Source organism: Terrapene carolina, unplaced genomic scaffold (assembly GCF_002925995.2).
Source record: "Terrapene carolina triunguis isolate 2854851 unplaced genomic scaffold, T_m_triunguis-2.0 Scaffold28972, whole genome shotgun sequence".
Taxonomy (NCBI): domain Eukaryota; kingdom Metazoa; phylum Chordata; order Testudines; family Emydidae; genus Terrapene; species Terrapene triunguis.
The window spans coordinates 1-16,472 of NW_020693323.1; the positions used below are offsets into that span (position 1 = coordinate 1).

A 16,472-nucleotide genomic window follows, 5' to 3' on the forward strand; every position below is an offset into this window, starting at 1 on the left:
AACCGGCTTCTATAAATCCGACCTAATTTTGTAGTGTAGACATACCCTTAGAGGCAATCCAAAGAAACTCTCCCGCTTGTCTGCTGAGGAGCAAGCCAAATTCCAGCTGGACAACACTCTGGGTGGCACGTCGGAGGTGATCCACCGCAAGGCGCTGCAGAGGATATATGCTGACAAAGCGGCCGACATCCTAGACGGGCTGAGGAAAAACCCATCTGTTGCAGTTCCTATTGTGCTGAAAAGGTACTTCCCAGTTTTCGGCATTATTACTTGTGTTTGGGTAAAACTCATCGTACGCTAGGCACTATTCAAACGTATAATACACACAGAGGCTCCAGTTCAGGAAAGCATACTGTCTGAGAAATGCGGATGCTTTTTATGTTCTAATAAGTTGTTGCATTTCATAGTACCCAGCTACTATTGTGTCTAATAAAGCCAAAACATCACTGGCCCTGCTGGCAGGGTATGGATTTTTTATTTTTCCTACCCAAGATAGGGCAGTCTTGAGTTCAAAAATCAAGCTGGGGTGGGGTTCTGTATTGTCAGTTTTGGACACAACTGAGTTTGATCCCATTATAAATCCCATCTGTGAAAGTGAACAAGGCTTTGACGTGTAGAGTCTGTATTGGATTCAGGTTCCAACTCAAAAATTACGATGTTCTACTGCCAGCCTCCTGATCAGAAAAAGGAAGTGAGTGCACAATATTGAGGGGGGGCCAGAGACCGCTCTCTTGAATAATAGTTATAACGGGCAATTTCAACTCCCCACATATAAAATGTCAACCTCTGGAGAAGGTGAGGAGAAGGAGTTTTTCAATATTTTAAATGATTGCTTCTTGTAATAGCTAGTCTGTAGCTACACAAGAGGAGAGGTTATTGATTTAGCCCTGAATAACACTTAGATGCTGAATCAAGAAATAACTGTGGTCAAACCATTGAGTGGTAGCGATCACAATATATAACAGTCCAGCATCCTTGGTGGAAGGGATTATACCAAAAATTAGTACTGAGATATGAGACGTAGGAAAGTGGAAGCTAAGTCAAAAGTTGGACAGTTTTACAATCTTTAAAGCATAGGTTCCTGATCTATAGACTACAGGTCGTCAGTGTGGTCTTGAATAGAAAGAGAGGTGGTTGACAGAATCTTCTTATACAGCCTCAATCTCTGCTATGAATTGAAGCAAATATGCCATTACTGTATATTGAAAAAACTAACAAATCCCCCACCTAGGTGGAATTCTGTGTTGTGGTCACCCTATCTCAAGAAGGACATCTCAGTAATAAAGGACTCAGAAATGAGCATGGGGGGGAAGATGAGGCATGGGAAGACTGTGAGAAGTGATTGATGGTAATGAGACTGTTTAGGTTTGAGAGATAGTGGTATCAGAGGCGTTTTTACAGAGGTATACAAAATCTGATTGCTGCTGCTATTTACCTTTTCATATACGGACAAGGGGATATGAAAATGTGAAAATGAAAGGCAGGAAATGTAAAATTGATGAAAGGAAGTACTCTTCTTTAGTACCATCTGTGTAGGACTTTTTCTCTTGTGTCTTAGAACCTTAGCACAAGACTTTCCGAACTTCCCTAGCTCTTCCTTTTTTTACCCTTGAGGGCAGCCATGGTAGAGTGGAGTAAGAGCCAAGCCCCCTAGTGGTCACCACGTGTCACTCTTGAGTTTAAGTGCTGTCTTCCACCCAGTTCCTTGTTGAGCATGGTCAGTGAGCTGCAAAGAGAAGGTGGAAATTGAACTACAGTATTCAAAGAATGTGCGGAATGTGCCCCTACTAAACTGGCTGAAGGGGATAGTCCATAAATGAATGGAAACTAACCTTTGTGTTCTTTATAGCTTCTCTGTCCTCCTGGCTGGTTCTGGATTTACACAGCAAGAGGCTACAACAGCATTTTGATGGAACCGTGTCATCATACTTTTCCACTTTCCCGATACATCTCTAACAATGTAGAACAAAGGATAATTAGAAATGAAAGTAATTCCCTTTAGCATTGTAGTTGCGGAGTGTCAGATCTTTATTATGGTGGCTCCCTAATGTCCCCGTCAGAATTAGGGCCCCGTTATACAAATGCAGAAAGAGAACTCATGTCCGGAAGGACTTGCTTTTATGTTGCATCATGTTGAGGATGTCTGCAGTCTCCAGCAGGTTCTCTACTGAGGCAGGGCATAATGTGAGAACTAGACGTAAAGAAACGAGAGATGAAAGGAGAGGGGTAAGACTGTGAGGAGGTGCTCTTAGACACCAGGGTATGGACATGGTATGAAAACTAGATTAGAGGAGGGATATAGGTTTGCGAAGGGACTGCCAAGTAAGAGGTACTTCTGGGATCTGTGTGCTTCTAGACTCCTGGAACGTTCAGCAATTATATCTCTGCAAAGTTCCTATGTCTCATCAAAAGTATGTAGGCTGCCTAGATGTAAATTGTGATTCCTTAATTCTCAGTGAAGAGAGAGAGCTGGTTTTTACATTATGTCAAGATGTGAGAGGTCGAGGGTTGTCTGATTCCCAACTTGTGGTGTTTTTCCTTTAAACTTGATCAAGTTGGTTACAGTGCACTCTTTGTGAAGTGACAGAATGGACTTCTTTCTTCTAGGCTAGGTATAAGCTGGCTGAGAGGTTCAGAGTTTTGTGTATGCCTGTGTTGCATGGGGTGAAAAGAATATCTAGTTACAGGACCATAACAAGTATCAGAGAAGTTTGAGAGCTCTGAAATGTCTGGCAAGTGGTTAAATCCATGTATTAAATAAATGATGGGATGTCACAGATACCAGGGACTCTTTGGGGCAGCTGGTTACAACAGTTGAGATTTCTGTTATTTGTAACTTCTCACAAAGCAGAATTCTGGGATATTGACAATGAACTCAGACCCAGTCCTGGGACTCTGTAGGAAGTATACAGGGGGGAAAAAAGTTTGGTTTATGTTCTGTTGAATGCCCTCATCATCACCCTGGTTAGTGGGGTATAGCCATGCATTTGTGGCCTATTTAACCTTCTGTAAAATAACATAGCCACAAAACCAATCTAAAGATTCATGGCCATTCCTGGAGAATTTTGCTATGCACGTTGTACCTCATTTGAAGTCCTTCTGAAACTTTCTGCTGTTTCAGTGGGCGATGGGCACTGAGCAGAAGCCTTACAGCCTCCAGCTTGTCTGGTCTAGGTTTTTATCCTACACCCATCAATGTGGTATCTTAGCATCTCTTAGCTTCTGTTTTGTTTTTTGTTGCTGCTAAGGTTAAAGATGAAAGAGGAAGAGTGGCGAGAAGGCCAGAGAGGATTCAACAAGGTCTGGAGGGAGCAGAATGAGAAACATTACTTGAAATCCCTGGATCACCAGGGCATCAGCTTCAAACAGAATGACACCAAGGCCCTGTATGCAATATGTGTAGGCCCTTGACACCAGAACTTGGGTTGTTGTGATGGATAATGTGAACTCTGGCCCTTCCCCCATAGGGTTTGGGGTTGTAACGAAAGAGGAAATCCAGTTCACTGCCAGTGCTTTGTACAAGGGTCTTAAAGACGTGGTAAGTTGCATATGTGAGACTCACCCATGCTCTGTGTATTTGCTCTTCCTCCCTCAGAGGCAAGAGCAGGCATCAGAAGATAATGCTGGAGTACCCATAGGCCCACACCTGTCACTAGCCTATGAGGACAGGCAAATCCTGGAGGATGCTTCTTCTCTTTATCATCCACCACGTGAAACAGCAGACAAGAATTCAGAAAGAGGACAAGTACAAAATCAAGCAGATCATGTACCACTTCATTCCGGACTTCCTGTTTGCTGGGCGGTGCGAGCTCTCAGATGTGGAGGAGGAAATGGATGTGGATGAAGCCACTGGGGCTGCGAAAAAGCACAACGGAGTTGGGGGCAGCCTCCCTAAAGCCAAGCTGCTGTTCAGCAACACAGCGGCCCAGAAGCTACCGGGGGGAGGGGCGGAGGGGGGACAGAAGAGGTTGTACACTTCATGTCAACAACAACTGGTACATCTTCATGCGGCTTCACCAAATCCTATGCTTGCTGCTGCTGAGGATTTGCACCCAGGCTGAGCGGCAAATCGAAGAGGAGAACCGGGAAAGAGAATGGGAGCGGGAAGTGCTAGGCATAAAATGAGACAAGAATGACAGCCCAGTGTGTGGATCTGGTACTTGATCTGTTTCCTGGTGTCTTGAGGAATCTGTGTTCCTCCCTCTCACCTGCCTTTAGGTCTTGTCTCTGTAAAATCCGGTACCTGCATTTTGGTAGTTTCCAAAATGTGAAATATAAGGATGCTGGTGGGCACTGAATGTAGCACAGCATGTTATCAAGGAGGAGATCTCTAGACCTGACCCTGGGACTTGGAACATCCTACTTCATGGGGCTGTGGGCGAGAGGCGTGGTATTTTGTATTGCTTTAACACTCCTTGCCAGCTGAATTTCTTAATTTTGGATTGCGCTATTTTTCTACCTCATGAATTTACAAGATGGATAAAAATCTTCTCTTGCCCCAAGCTTGTTATAAACTATCTCAATGGAGGAGTCAGCCCCTGGCAATTGACAAAGCAGTCAGTTTTGGCTCTGGTATTAAAAAGTGTGTGTCCTTTTAAACTGGTGTTCAAATGATTTACCGACTAAAGAAAGCAGGGCAGGCCAAACCCAAGTAAGTCCAGGCAGTCCTATGTAGACCAGTAAAGAGCCTCCTTGATCTTCCATTTTCTGTTACAATATTCGTGTAATCTGAGTGGTCTCAGGAAATATATGTATTTAGAATTCTCCAAGGGCTGGTTTCCTTAGTGGTGATAATGGTACAGTACTAAACTGCCTATGGCTGCCTGTTTCCTGCCAGCTAAAACCAGAGTAAAGTAGCTAATTTGGATTAAAGCAAAGGAGGAAGTGTGGACAGTTTTTGTTGGCCTTGAGGGATGCAGAGGTGTTTGAACCTATAACAATTAAAAACAAACAGAAAACACAGAGAACTTTTCAAATTCCCTTTAAAATGGCATTGTTCCTTAACCAGTATTTTTAACAACTTTATTTTCATCTTCCCTTGATGCCTATACCGCAGTGATGAGTGTTAGTTCAAAACTGGGTGTACCCTGAATGGCTTTTTTCATTTTCTTCCCCTTTTTACTGTGTTTCTGCTACAGCCCACAAAACCTTTTAGAAGCTACATTGGCACATTCAGCTTTGGAAAGGCGGTAACTGTCCGTGTAGCTTGCTCTGGATAAGGTGCTGGAGAAACAGGAGACCTGGGTTCTAGTCTGAGCTCTGCTACTTAGTTACTATGTGACCTCGGGCAAGTTGCTTCCCCCAACCCCCTTGGTCTCTGTTTTGCATTCTTCAAGGCGGGGACTAGTTGGTTGTGTGTCTGAATGGTGGCAAGCACAGAGGGGTCGCAGATATAGTTTGGGACCTCTGGGTGCTAGTGAAATACAAGTTAATAATAATGTGCAATGGGTATATTTCATAAGAGCCTTAGGACATATCTGCGTTCATATCTTTTTGGTGAGGTCTCTGCTTTAATAGTGTGCATAATGTTGTTTTGGTAGCAAGAACCTCTTTAGTTCTCTTTAGTTCTGAGAATTTTACCACCTCTGCCCTCCTCCGTGAGGCCTCTGACGGGTTACAGACCTGGCATTAATTTGAAAAGCTCTCATTTAAAGTCTTACAGTGTTGTTCCTCATTTTATTGACCATTCTGGTAATTCATCAATTTGTCTGAGACCTTCAACATGTGGCCCTTTTGCTCCCAGAACTCATATGGGCCTGTAGGAACTGCCTTTGAGGGGTGTTAAAATGTAGTTCATGTTGCACCTTCTCTTCCTCTAGTGGATATTGATGTGGAGGATTACTACCCAGCTTTCAGAGGGGTAGCCATGTTAGTCTGTATCAGTAAAAACAACGAGGAGTCCTTGTGGCACCTTAGAGACTAACAAATTTATTTGGGCATAAGCTTTTGTGGGCTATAACCCACTTCATCAGATGCACGGAGTGGAAAATACAGTAAGCAGGTATAAATATACAGCACATGAAAAGATGGGAGTTGCCTTACCAAGTGCAGACTGTCCTCCACTATCCAAGAGATGCCTAGTATCAGATGGGACCACATTTGAAGTGTTCTCTTGCTCTTAGAAAACCTGAAGCATTTGTAAACACAAGAACCAAAACTGTAAGGACTCTTGGAAAAGGTTCTGTATTTCTTTTGAATAACAACTTCCTTCTGGATTTCACACACGCTGGCTGGCTCTTGAAGCTGGTATATTTGTGGCTTTCAGCTGCTTGTTGTCACTTGAACTCTGTAAGCCCAAGCATCAACTCTCACATGCTGGCTACCTCGATGATCCAATTTCTATGGAGAATTGTTAAGCACAAATTAGAGTATAAAGACAGGGCTAAAAACAAGTTCTTAATTTCAGTTTTGACAGGAAATCGGCAGTCAACCGGCTCTTTATTTCAATTTGGGAATATAATTAATAATTAGAATTTGATTTAATTATTTTTAATTTCCCCTCCACAAACAACCAACTAATCAACCTTTGGATTTGGTGTAGCGATTCCATGGCAAGAGAACTGCCTAACAAGCCCTTCCCGCGTACCTTGATGGTCTAAATCTTTGCCAGCTGTCAGGCATTTCCTTCGTAATGCTCACTTAAAGGTTATTAATCCGTAGTTACTTTGTATGTGTAACTGTACTTTGCCAGCATCATTATTTATTTTAAAGGACACAATGTTTTCCAATGGGTGTAGTAGTAATTCACAATAGAAGAGGCTACTATGTTCATAACCTAAATAATTGTTTTTTAGTTTTAATACTTAGATGGCTAGAATTTTTTTTTGCTGTGGTTTGACCAGACAGAGGTTTGAAGCAGGAATTTTTAAGGGTATGTTCATTTCTAATCTGCACTGATGGACATATTCTTTAGCTGGTTCTGAGACTTGCATGGTGCATAGTGGAGAAGAACAGGAAATCTGACCAATTCTGCCACAGTGTATATGTATGTAGGGGAGATAAAATAGTTCCTCTCTCATCAATTATAGCTTTTGACATAAGTGTTTGCATGCAAACATGTAAGTCTAGAAGTGCAGGCAAATGATGAAGGCTCAGCCTGGCTTGTTTTGATTAATGTCAAACTCTGCTTGTTGCCACATGGAGAAGTTTATTTTGGAGATTTTCTTAGTGTTCTATTTTGTCTACGGCCTGACTGCAGAAGGCAGGTTGTCCGTAGTGCACACTAGTGCAAAGCCCTCTGACTGACTTGGGTTGGGGAAAGGGGGCTACTGCAGTATACAGTGCACCAAGTCCAGAGGCATTTAAAACCACTTCACTAACTCCTCTTCTCTGTGTCCTTCCTGCTCCCAGCTTCAGCACACAGTGAGCGAGGAGATCTGCATGCAGGTGACAGAGCTTTACCTGTCGGAGAATAGCAACGGAGCTACCGGAGGCCTGCTGTCGTCACAGTCATCTCGGGACCTTGTGGAGGCCACGTATCAGCGCAAAGCCGAGCAGCCCATGTCAGACGAGAACTGTTTCAAGGTAAAAACCATATCTGCCTGCAGTGACGCTTGGAGGACTACTCCTGGAGGAGCTTGCTGAGAGAGGAGGGGAAGTACGAAGGCTCGCTGAGAAAGGAGAATGGGCTCAGCTTTTCATTTTACGTAACTATCCAAATATCCCAAGGACCTCTGGACACCTGTGTGCTCCGCAGCTGTCATAGAGCTTGACAGGGCGACCTGATTGTGCATTCTAGCCTGGTGGAGCTGCCGAGTACCTGCTCTGTGACTGTCGGTCTTAATATAGCCCTAGGCAGGGCTTGCATCAATCCAGACAGGAACTGTAGAACGAACAGAAAAAACAGATAAATATTTCTATAAAGAGTTCCTCGGAAATGGGACATTTGCAAGGAAGATGGAAAAATACGTATCCTGAAGTAAAGCTGGGATTTGTCCCTGTATTTCCCAGTGTCCCAAAGCCAGAGTAATACTGTATTGAGTGATTGCTGTCACTAGGCTTTTAATCTCTGTCTCTCCCTCCCTCCCGTGGGGTGGGTCACTGATGCTTTCCACCTTTTTCTCCATCTCCTCCATTGTAGACTGTAACGGTCTCTTACTAATATTTGTCACCTATGCGTTAAATAAACCTGACTCACAGTTCAAATCAAATTCATACTTCTTGTCACTGTGAAATCAGAAGTGGCCGGGCCCATCTTGAACTAGTGAAATTCATTGATAATGGCTTTGATAGTTATAGGGCGTCTCTGTGTTCCCGCTGAGAGTCTCAAAATAAGCAGGGAAGCAAAGAATTGAAACTGCACAAATTGATCAGAAAACAGCATGCTGCTAAAAGGGGTCCAGCTCCTTGCTTTGCCTTTAAAAACATCCCAATTTCGAGCAAACTCTGTGGGTAACAGAGAGATTTTGTCTGATCGTTAATAAAATACTAACTGTTCACTGCAGCAATTCATGCTTTTTTCTTCCACCTCTCTTTAAGTATGTCATGGTTCTCTATCCAGGAATTCTCTTCTGCCCATATATGTAGAATAATTTCTTTATCCTTTTACCCTCTGTTAGATTAGCTCCTTAGTGATCTAGAACTTTCCACTCATTGTCAAAACTCCTTCTGTGTTCAGATTGTGTAACTGGGGCTAGTATCCCCCCGTTGTTCCCAGCAAAGTGGAAGGCACAGTATTATGCTGGAGAGTTGCATAAAGTTTATTGGATTTATTTTTCTGAATAATTGGTTACTAAGTCCCCTTCCGCATTCTGCTTTGTAGCTGATGTTCATTCAGAGCAGAGGCCAGGTCCAATTAACCATCGAGCTGCTGGACACCGAAGAGGAGAACTCGGATGACTCCGTAGAGGCAGAGGTAAGAGCCGATTGTCCTTGGAGTTCAGCTGCAGCTATTAAGCATGTAAAGTTTAAATGGGGGTATAACTGGATGAAGATGGCAGAGCTGTCAGTGTTTCAGATGCTATAGTTTATGACCTGCTTCTAGTCCTACAGGACACATTTATTATGTGACACAGTGCACTCAGTGAATTGGGTTGAACAAGCCTTGTTGGCATCTCTTCTTAACAATTTCAAAAACCAGACAGTGCAGGTGCATATAGGGGGAGGGATAGCTCAGTGGTTTGAGCATTGGCCTGCTAAACCCAGGGTTGTGAGTTCAATCCTTGAGGGGGCCACTTAAGGATCTGGGGCAACAATCAGTACTTGGTCCTGCTAGTGAAGGCAGGGGGCTGGACTCGATGACCTTTCAGGGTCCCTTCCAGTTCTATGGTATAGGTATATCCATCCATGGGGGGAGAGTGAGTGGGACCTGTGTGAAATATATGGAGTCTCCAAAGATTGCTTTTTCTTTCATCCACTTCCAACCAAACCCCTTCAGAGTTGGGTTTGAATTGTTTGATTTGGCAGATGTTGGTTAACTCCTTGTGTTCTGTGCCCAATTTCAGCGTTGGTCAGACTACGTAGAACGGTACGTCAGCTCTGATTCTACCTCTCCCGAACTTCGGGAACACCTGGCCCAGAAGCCGGTTTTCCTGCCTAGGTGAGTGAACAAGCTGTGGCTGTGAAAGTGACACACAGACCACAAGTACCCATGTCAGCAGAGGGAGAAAATCTTACTCTGTCACAGTGTTGGCTATTGCAGTCTCTTGTTTGTTTTTAGTACTCTGCCACTTTAGAAGACATTAACCTGGGAGTAGCATATGGAGACACAGTGCAGCTGTTTATTGCAAGAGCCCACCCTGGGCTCCTGCTCTCCAGTGACTAAGAGAGGGCATAGTCCACAGGCAGCAGAGAGGTCAGGGTTTGGGGAGTCACCAGCCCTGGTTTTTTTTTGGCAATCCTGCCTTTGCTTACAATAGCCCTCTAGCTGAGTGGGGAAGGTGCTGAGTCAGTGCTTTTCGCTAGCAGGAAGTTGGTTGCAAAATAGCTTTGAAAGGCCCTCACTCTCTGTAAACAGCTGAGATCAGTGGGTTGGCTTATGGTAGGCACATGAGCCTAACCGACTTTAATTTGTGACCATTCCACTCTGAGCAATACTTTGGGTTCCGAAGGGCTGGCCTGGAGCCACCAGATATGCCCAGTCTAGTGGACAGAGAATGAGCACTAATCCCAGCAGGGATTCTCTGGTTTACAGGAACCTGAGGCGGATCCGTAAGTGTCAGCGTGGTCGGGAGCAGCAGGAGAAGGAAGGGAAGGAGGGAAACAGGAAGAAGTCCATGGAGAATGAGGAGAGCTTGGACAAGCTGGAGTGTAAATTCAAACTGAACTCCTATAAGATGGTGCACCTCAGGGGTCGGCAACCTCTGGCACGCGGCTCGCCAGGGTAAGCACCCTGGCGGCCGGACCAGTTTGTTTACCTGCTGCGTCGGCAGGTTTGGCCGATCGCGGCTCCCACTGGCCGCGGTTCGCCGCTCCAGGCCAATGGGGGCAGCGGGAAGCCGCGGCCAGCACATGCCTCGGCCCATGCTGCTTCCCACAGCCCCCATTGGCCTGGGACGGCGAACCACGGCCAGTGGGAGCCGCGATCGGCCGAACCGGCCGCCGCAGCAGGTAAACAAACTGACCCGGCCGCCAGGGTGCTTACCCTGGCGAGCCGCGTGCCAGAGATTGCCGACCCCTGGTGTACATGATCAAATCAGAGGATTACATGTACAGGAGGACTGCTCTGCTGTGTGCTCAGCAGGTAGGAGTTGAGTGAAAGGAATGGGATGAGCAGCTGGTGTTTCCCTGAACCTCTTGCTCCCAAAGGGCATCTGGGGAGAGTCAGATAAAGTGTCCGGGGTGGCGGGGGAGGGGTTGTTCTCCTGTAACATTTAGTAGTCTTCATATTGCTTTGAGGACTGGACACGACATAGTTTAGTCCACTGGACGCTGTAAACTTCCTTTGAATGTTCCTGAGATGTAACCCTTCCTTTCCTCCCCCTCCATTTTCCAAACTTTCCTGTTAGAGTAGGCAGCTGTTAGCATCCTTTTACTCGTAGGTTTCTTGCCTAGGGGCACCTCACATTGGTTGGTAATCCCCCTTGTTAGGGTGGGCCTAAAAAGGGGGATAGCAAAGAACTGAAATGCTGAAAAACTGACCCGTGTTCTGACATAGCCCTCCAAGCTCATCTCATCAAGGAGCTGTGCCTCATCCCTGCAGTCACTGAGAGTGGGAGTCTAGGGTTGCTCCCGGGCAGCGGAGAACTGCAAACGAATATACCAGCTGCTTGAAAGTGCTGGGTCTGGGACTAGGATAGCCGCAGTGATGTCATAATTACAGAAAGGTCCAAGGTGGATAAAAATTGGAAGACCTTTTTTAAAAATTAAATAAAATTCCTTTTTAAAATTTTTTGTTACTTATAAGTTTTTCTTTTTTAAAAATGAGCCAGTTTAAAATGAAATCAGAATTTAATACAAAATATGTTGAGGCCTAAACTTAGAAGATTATAATAAGACATTTAAATAACAAATAAATATGCTGAATCCATGACCCTCTCTTAAAAAACAACAACAAAAAAACCCCTTTGAATTAAAGGCTTCATTTCTATATAAAGAAAGAGTCAGGGAAAGCATCTAACTTTTGAGGTCAAGTTTCAAAAATATGGTACAGTTGGTTAGCGTAGGTAATTTAGGAGATTGTCGTCTTTTCAAGAGACATAAGCGAGACTAGAAATTTAAGCCCCAGTTACTTTCACTTAGGCATATTTGAAAATTTTCCCAGACCAACCTGAAATAATCAGTTTAATTCACTGACTACAGTTAACCCCTCAATTTAATAAATTATTTAATTGTCAATGTGAAGCATCTTTTGATAAGAGAAGTTTGTGTCTAAAACATTTAAGGTTGTCTTGTCTAATACAAATACATTTTATATACTGTTTTGGTTGTTTAAATTCCAGTTACCATTCTAATGCAGGTTGACACAAAACATGAGCAAAAAGTTAATTATCTAGTAAATAAGCAATATATCGTTCACCATTTTCTAACATACTAAAAGTGTTTGGTTAATAAGAATCTGAAAATATAGTTATGGTGTACACTTCTAGGTAGCAAACAGATGTACCAAATCTACTGTAAAGTGTCTATTTAGTTGTAAGTCAAGGTGTTTTAATGGGTATATCAACTAATGAGTGCATCTTTCTTTAGAAAACAGCTGAAATACAAATGCTGATTTAAATCAGTCCACCCTGGAAATGTCACAATGCATATTTTCCCAGGACTCAGAAGTTCAGGTTCTAACAGAATAGCACAGCTATGGGAATATGTGTAGTAGTTACTGGGACTGACTACTGTAATTAAGTCAGTGTTAAACTTAACTAACCCTTTATTAAATTACTCATAACTTTACTCCGATTCCTTTTTGGTTTGAAATTTCTTAGGCTCTGTTTCAGTCCAAAAATAACTTTATTTTAGTGGGGGTGCCGTGTGCATGCGCGCATGTGCTGTGAGAGGTTGGGAACAAATATATCCGTCTCAGCACTCCCCTCTTCTATTCCAGCTGGAATTCTTGCACGCACGTGAGACTGTTTCTGTATTGTTTTTTATAAACCCCTGCACTGAAGGCTGAACATAGTCTTGCATCACCTGACACTGCCATTAATCAGGGAAAAGATATGAGAAGCTTAGCATTATTGCAGCGTTAGGGTTCTAATCAAGCAGTCAAGTCAGGAACTTCTGGAAATTACTTCTGTTAAGTGTTTAATTCTGCTCTGGTGCACATGTATGTTTTGTGTGTCCCTGTTTTGATCATTAGCAGAGTGTTGAATCCATTTCATACGATATACAGGATATACACTGGCAGAGTTAACATTCTAGTTCAGAGTTCAACAAACATTTGATGATTTTTGAATTTGATGACTTCTGAGCACTTGATTTCACGGACTTAATTTTCATTAACACTAGGCATTTGGGGATTTCCAGTTGGGGAATAAGGATGGCTGTGCCTGCTTGTTCATACACTGCCTCCAATTTACTGACGCTTTCCCTTGATCGGTCGGCAAGGGTCAGTGTTTGTATTGCCAGTTCCCCAGCAGAGCTAAACATCTCAAATCTGTTGGCCTAGGGAAGTGGATTTGTTTTCGCTTTTTAAGTGTTTCGTGATCTTTTGTCTCTCCCATTTCTGTAGTCCCATGAAAGAGTGAGCAAGCGGCTGCACCAGCGGTTCCAAGCCTGGGTGGACAAATGGACCAAGGAGCATGTGACCCGTGAAATGGCAGCTGAGACAAACAAGTGGCTAATGGGAGAAGGGTTGGAGGGTTTGGTGCCCTGTACCACTACCTGTGATACAGAGACCCTGCACTTTGTGAGCATTAACAAGTGCCGTGTCAAATACGGCACAATATTCAAGACACCGTAAAGTCCCTGAGCGAGGGAAGATCACGTGGTGTGTGTGTGTGCGTATCAAGGAAACGAGGAAGATGCCTTTCTCCCCTCACTGTGTATCTCCGTAACATGGCCAGTTGACTAGTGCACAGCTGGTACAGCCTGTCACCAGCGGGATTCGGTTTAGGAAAACGGATCTCTACAAACCTAAGCTGGAACTGTTGCCAACAGGCCTCTGACTTCAGCGTGCACTGTGGAGGGAAGGACCCTTTTCAGAACTGAGTGATCCTAGAGAAATGCAGCTAGCTCATATGCACCAGCACTTTTGAGACTAACTCCTCAATGGCCTGAACTTCAAGGGAAGAGAACTGGATGTTGCATACATCCTGACCGGAGTGGTGCATTTAACGTTATATGCTCAGATATGTCGTGAAACCCAGAGGTGCCTATCACAACTGGATTCTCCTCTGTTAGACTGCTGCAGGTTTGCCAGGAGCTCACCCGGAGTCACCCAGCTCTGCAGTCCGGCTGTCGAGAACAGCATCTCCTGGATCTGACCCTCGACTCCTCCCTCCTTCACCCTGCTGGACTCCTGATTCAACCAGCTCAGATTGGTCTGTCCTTTCTAGTGCCAGCGGGATTGTTTTGTACCTGCTTCTTTACTAGTCTCTCCTAGTGCCATGCACCAGCTTTTCACACACATACGCACACACAGCAGAAACAATACAATTTTAACATGTTCCCCTTCCTCTTTTGTAAATAAATGTACATATTGTCAATTTTTTTCCTTTTTTTATTAAAGGAAGTATGCTTGATGTGCTAGCATAACTGTACCAGCTTCTTGTGTACCATAGTACCAGGTGGCTTGAGAGTTAGTACCAACAAACAGACCTATGGAGACATTTATTACACTTTTTACCAAAGGGAGTTATCGTTGTAGTGCTTTTGTGTGGAAACTGTTCTCTCCTTTCTTTTGTAAATAAAAATACATCTTGGTTCTTATTGAGGAAGACACTCGCTCACCCACGGCCCTGCTCCTGTTCTGAAAGGCACCATGCAGCATGCAGTTTGCAGTGCGGAGAGGGGACATTTGACCATTTTATTATTGGCTTCATAATCTGAAGTGTTGCTGAGCTACCTAGCTGGGGTTGATTGTGCTTATGTATTTTCCCTCTCAGTATTGGAGAAAACATCCTAAGTACCAAACCAGTATTTCATTAGAGCTGCTTTGTGTATGTATCTATGTCTAGGTCTGTGTCTGTGTGAGAGAGAGAACGGCAAGGCGGGTAGGCTGTGTGATGCATTTCACTAGTGAAATCCACAAATGGGATATATATATTTTTTAAGCATAGAAGTTTAGTGCTGGCAGATATTTAAGCATTGGAAGATTTTGGTTTTCAGACAAGTTGGCATGGACTTCGTAAGCCACGACAGACCCAACTGCACTGTCTCTCCTCCTCAAAGGAGGCAGCCTTTCCTTGCACAAAACAATGCTGCCAGTTGTGCCCGAACAGCTTCCGTTGTCCCAGCTGGAGAGCTGTGAATGCAGCTTTGCTGCTTTTCAAAGTCCACTTCTGAAATCTGTCCCAGAGATTTCAAGACAACTGGTTGTCCCCTCAGAACTGAGCTCTCTTACCTTCCCCGGCAGAGAGATGGAGAAATTGGGGAGAGAGGGTCGGGGGAGGGCAATCGCTCCAGCCTTTGTGCAGCCTGGGAGAGCAGAGTGGTGAAAATGCATGGCCTATAAGGGTCACTAGTCATTGGCAGCCAATGTACAGAGAGTAATTCCAGCCATTCTGATGAATGGGAGCCTCCTATGGAGAGAGGAAAAGAGAGTAAAGAGCCCACAGGGGAGTTTTCAGAGTTTGCCAGCAATAAGTTACCTGTCCCGTTTCTCCTCCTCTTGCTGTGTTCAGACAGGAAGGGGGTTTTATTGTGTCCTCTTCCATTTCAAAGGTTTTACACATGCTCCCCTGTGCCTCACCCCACCCTCAGGTGTTTCTTTTTAATGTATGTTAAAGCTGATCTGGAAGTGGAAGTCAGGATGATTTAGACTTTACCAGCTTGGAAGTAACAGCTGCTGCTGCTTTGTGGGTGTTTTGTCCAAGAGTCTGTGCCTGCATGTTATTTGAGCGGAATGGGGTTAACATGGCGGGATTCCTGCTGTTCAAGGTACCCGGGAAAAAAAACCAATAAAACACAAGGAGATCTCCTCCTGCAGCAGGGTTTTCACCTACAGCTTTCACCCCTCCCGATGTCGGACTTCTGAGCTCCAAGCTCTGATCCCAGCCTGTACAATAGCAAGATTTCTTTTTACTTTAAATTGCTTTTTGTATTCTGTAATGTGATCCTTGGCCACCTATCCATGTGATGATTTCTATACAAATGTTGTAAACTTGACTGTAGTGCAGTATTTCCATTAAAATATCAGGGCTAATCATTGTGTACAGATTTTTCTTCCTTCTTGATCATACACAATGAGATTTTGACACACACACTCTCCTGAGGGAAGGGAGGAAGATGCATCTGATGGAATCACTCCTTTAATAAAAACAGAAGTAGAGGTGGTGGGAGAAGATAGTAGTAGACCTGAAAGTTTGATCTCTGTTTAGGACACTCACAAATGACCAATGTTTGACTTACCCTAGCAGATAAATGTAAGGGTATCGCCTCTGGATTCCAGATACTAATTTGTAAGCAATTCCCAGTTCCTGTTCAGAGGTGTTAAACTCTTTTTATTTTGTAGCAGTTGCAACATTTTGTGGTGGTCGAGAGCTAATAATTAGCCACCTCTTCCGCTGGAGTTGGGAGGTCATCCCAGCTGCTGTAGATCAGAACAAATAAGGAAGTTATCAGCCCTGTAAATTTCAGTTCCGCTAAAGCTGCTGGGGGAAGGGGTTGCCCCTCTCCCCCCAAATCCCTTGAGTCATTCTGGGAAATGGGGTAATACAATTTACCAGCCAGTGGAAATGTCAAAAAAAAATCTATCCCTCCGTCTTGTTAGCAGCAGGGCTGTTAAATAACAAATCAATCCTTTTTGGTTCCTTAACAAATTAACAGTTCTCTTTAGCCTGATTCTTTTTTGATTTAGAGCTGTCTTCAGCACTCCCTTTGCCTACATCTAGTGCTTCGAGATTGAGGTCTATCACATACACAGTCATGGTGTTTAG

At 44.1% G+C, this 16,472-nt stretch overlaps 1 protein-coding gene across 1 annotated transcript; it reads left to right on the forward strand.

Moving 5' to 3' along the window:
* Nucleotides 1-51: 51 nt before the first annotated feature.
* On the forward strand, nt 52-13,702 carry LOC113409061 (paired amphipathic helix protein Sin3a-like; the record flags this gene model as incomplete). Its single annotated transcript, XM_029914049.1, has 7 exons — nt 52-243; nt 3,249-3,372; nt 3,404-3,538; nt 7,351-7,524; nt 8,762-8,854; nt 9,444-9,538; nt 13,106-13,702. Coding segments are annotated over 7 exons (829 nt in total), but the record flags the coding sequence as incomplete, so codon positions are not given.
* Between the last annotated feature and the right edge of the window lie 2,770 nt (nt 13,703-16,472).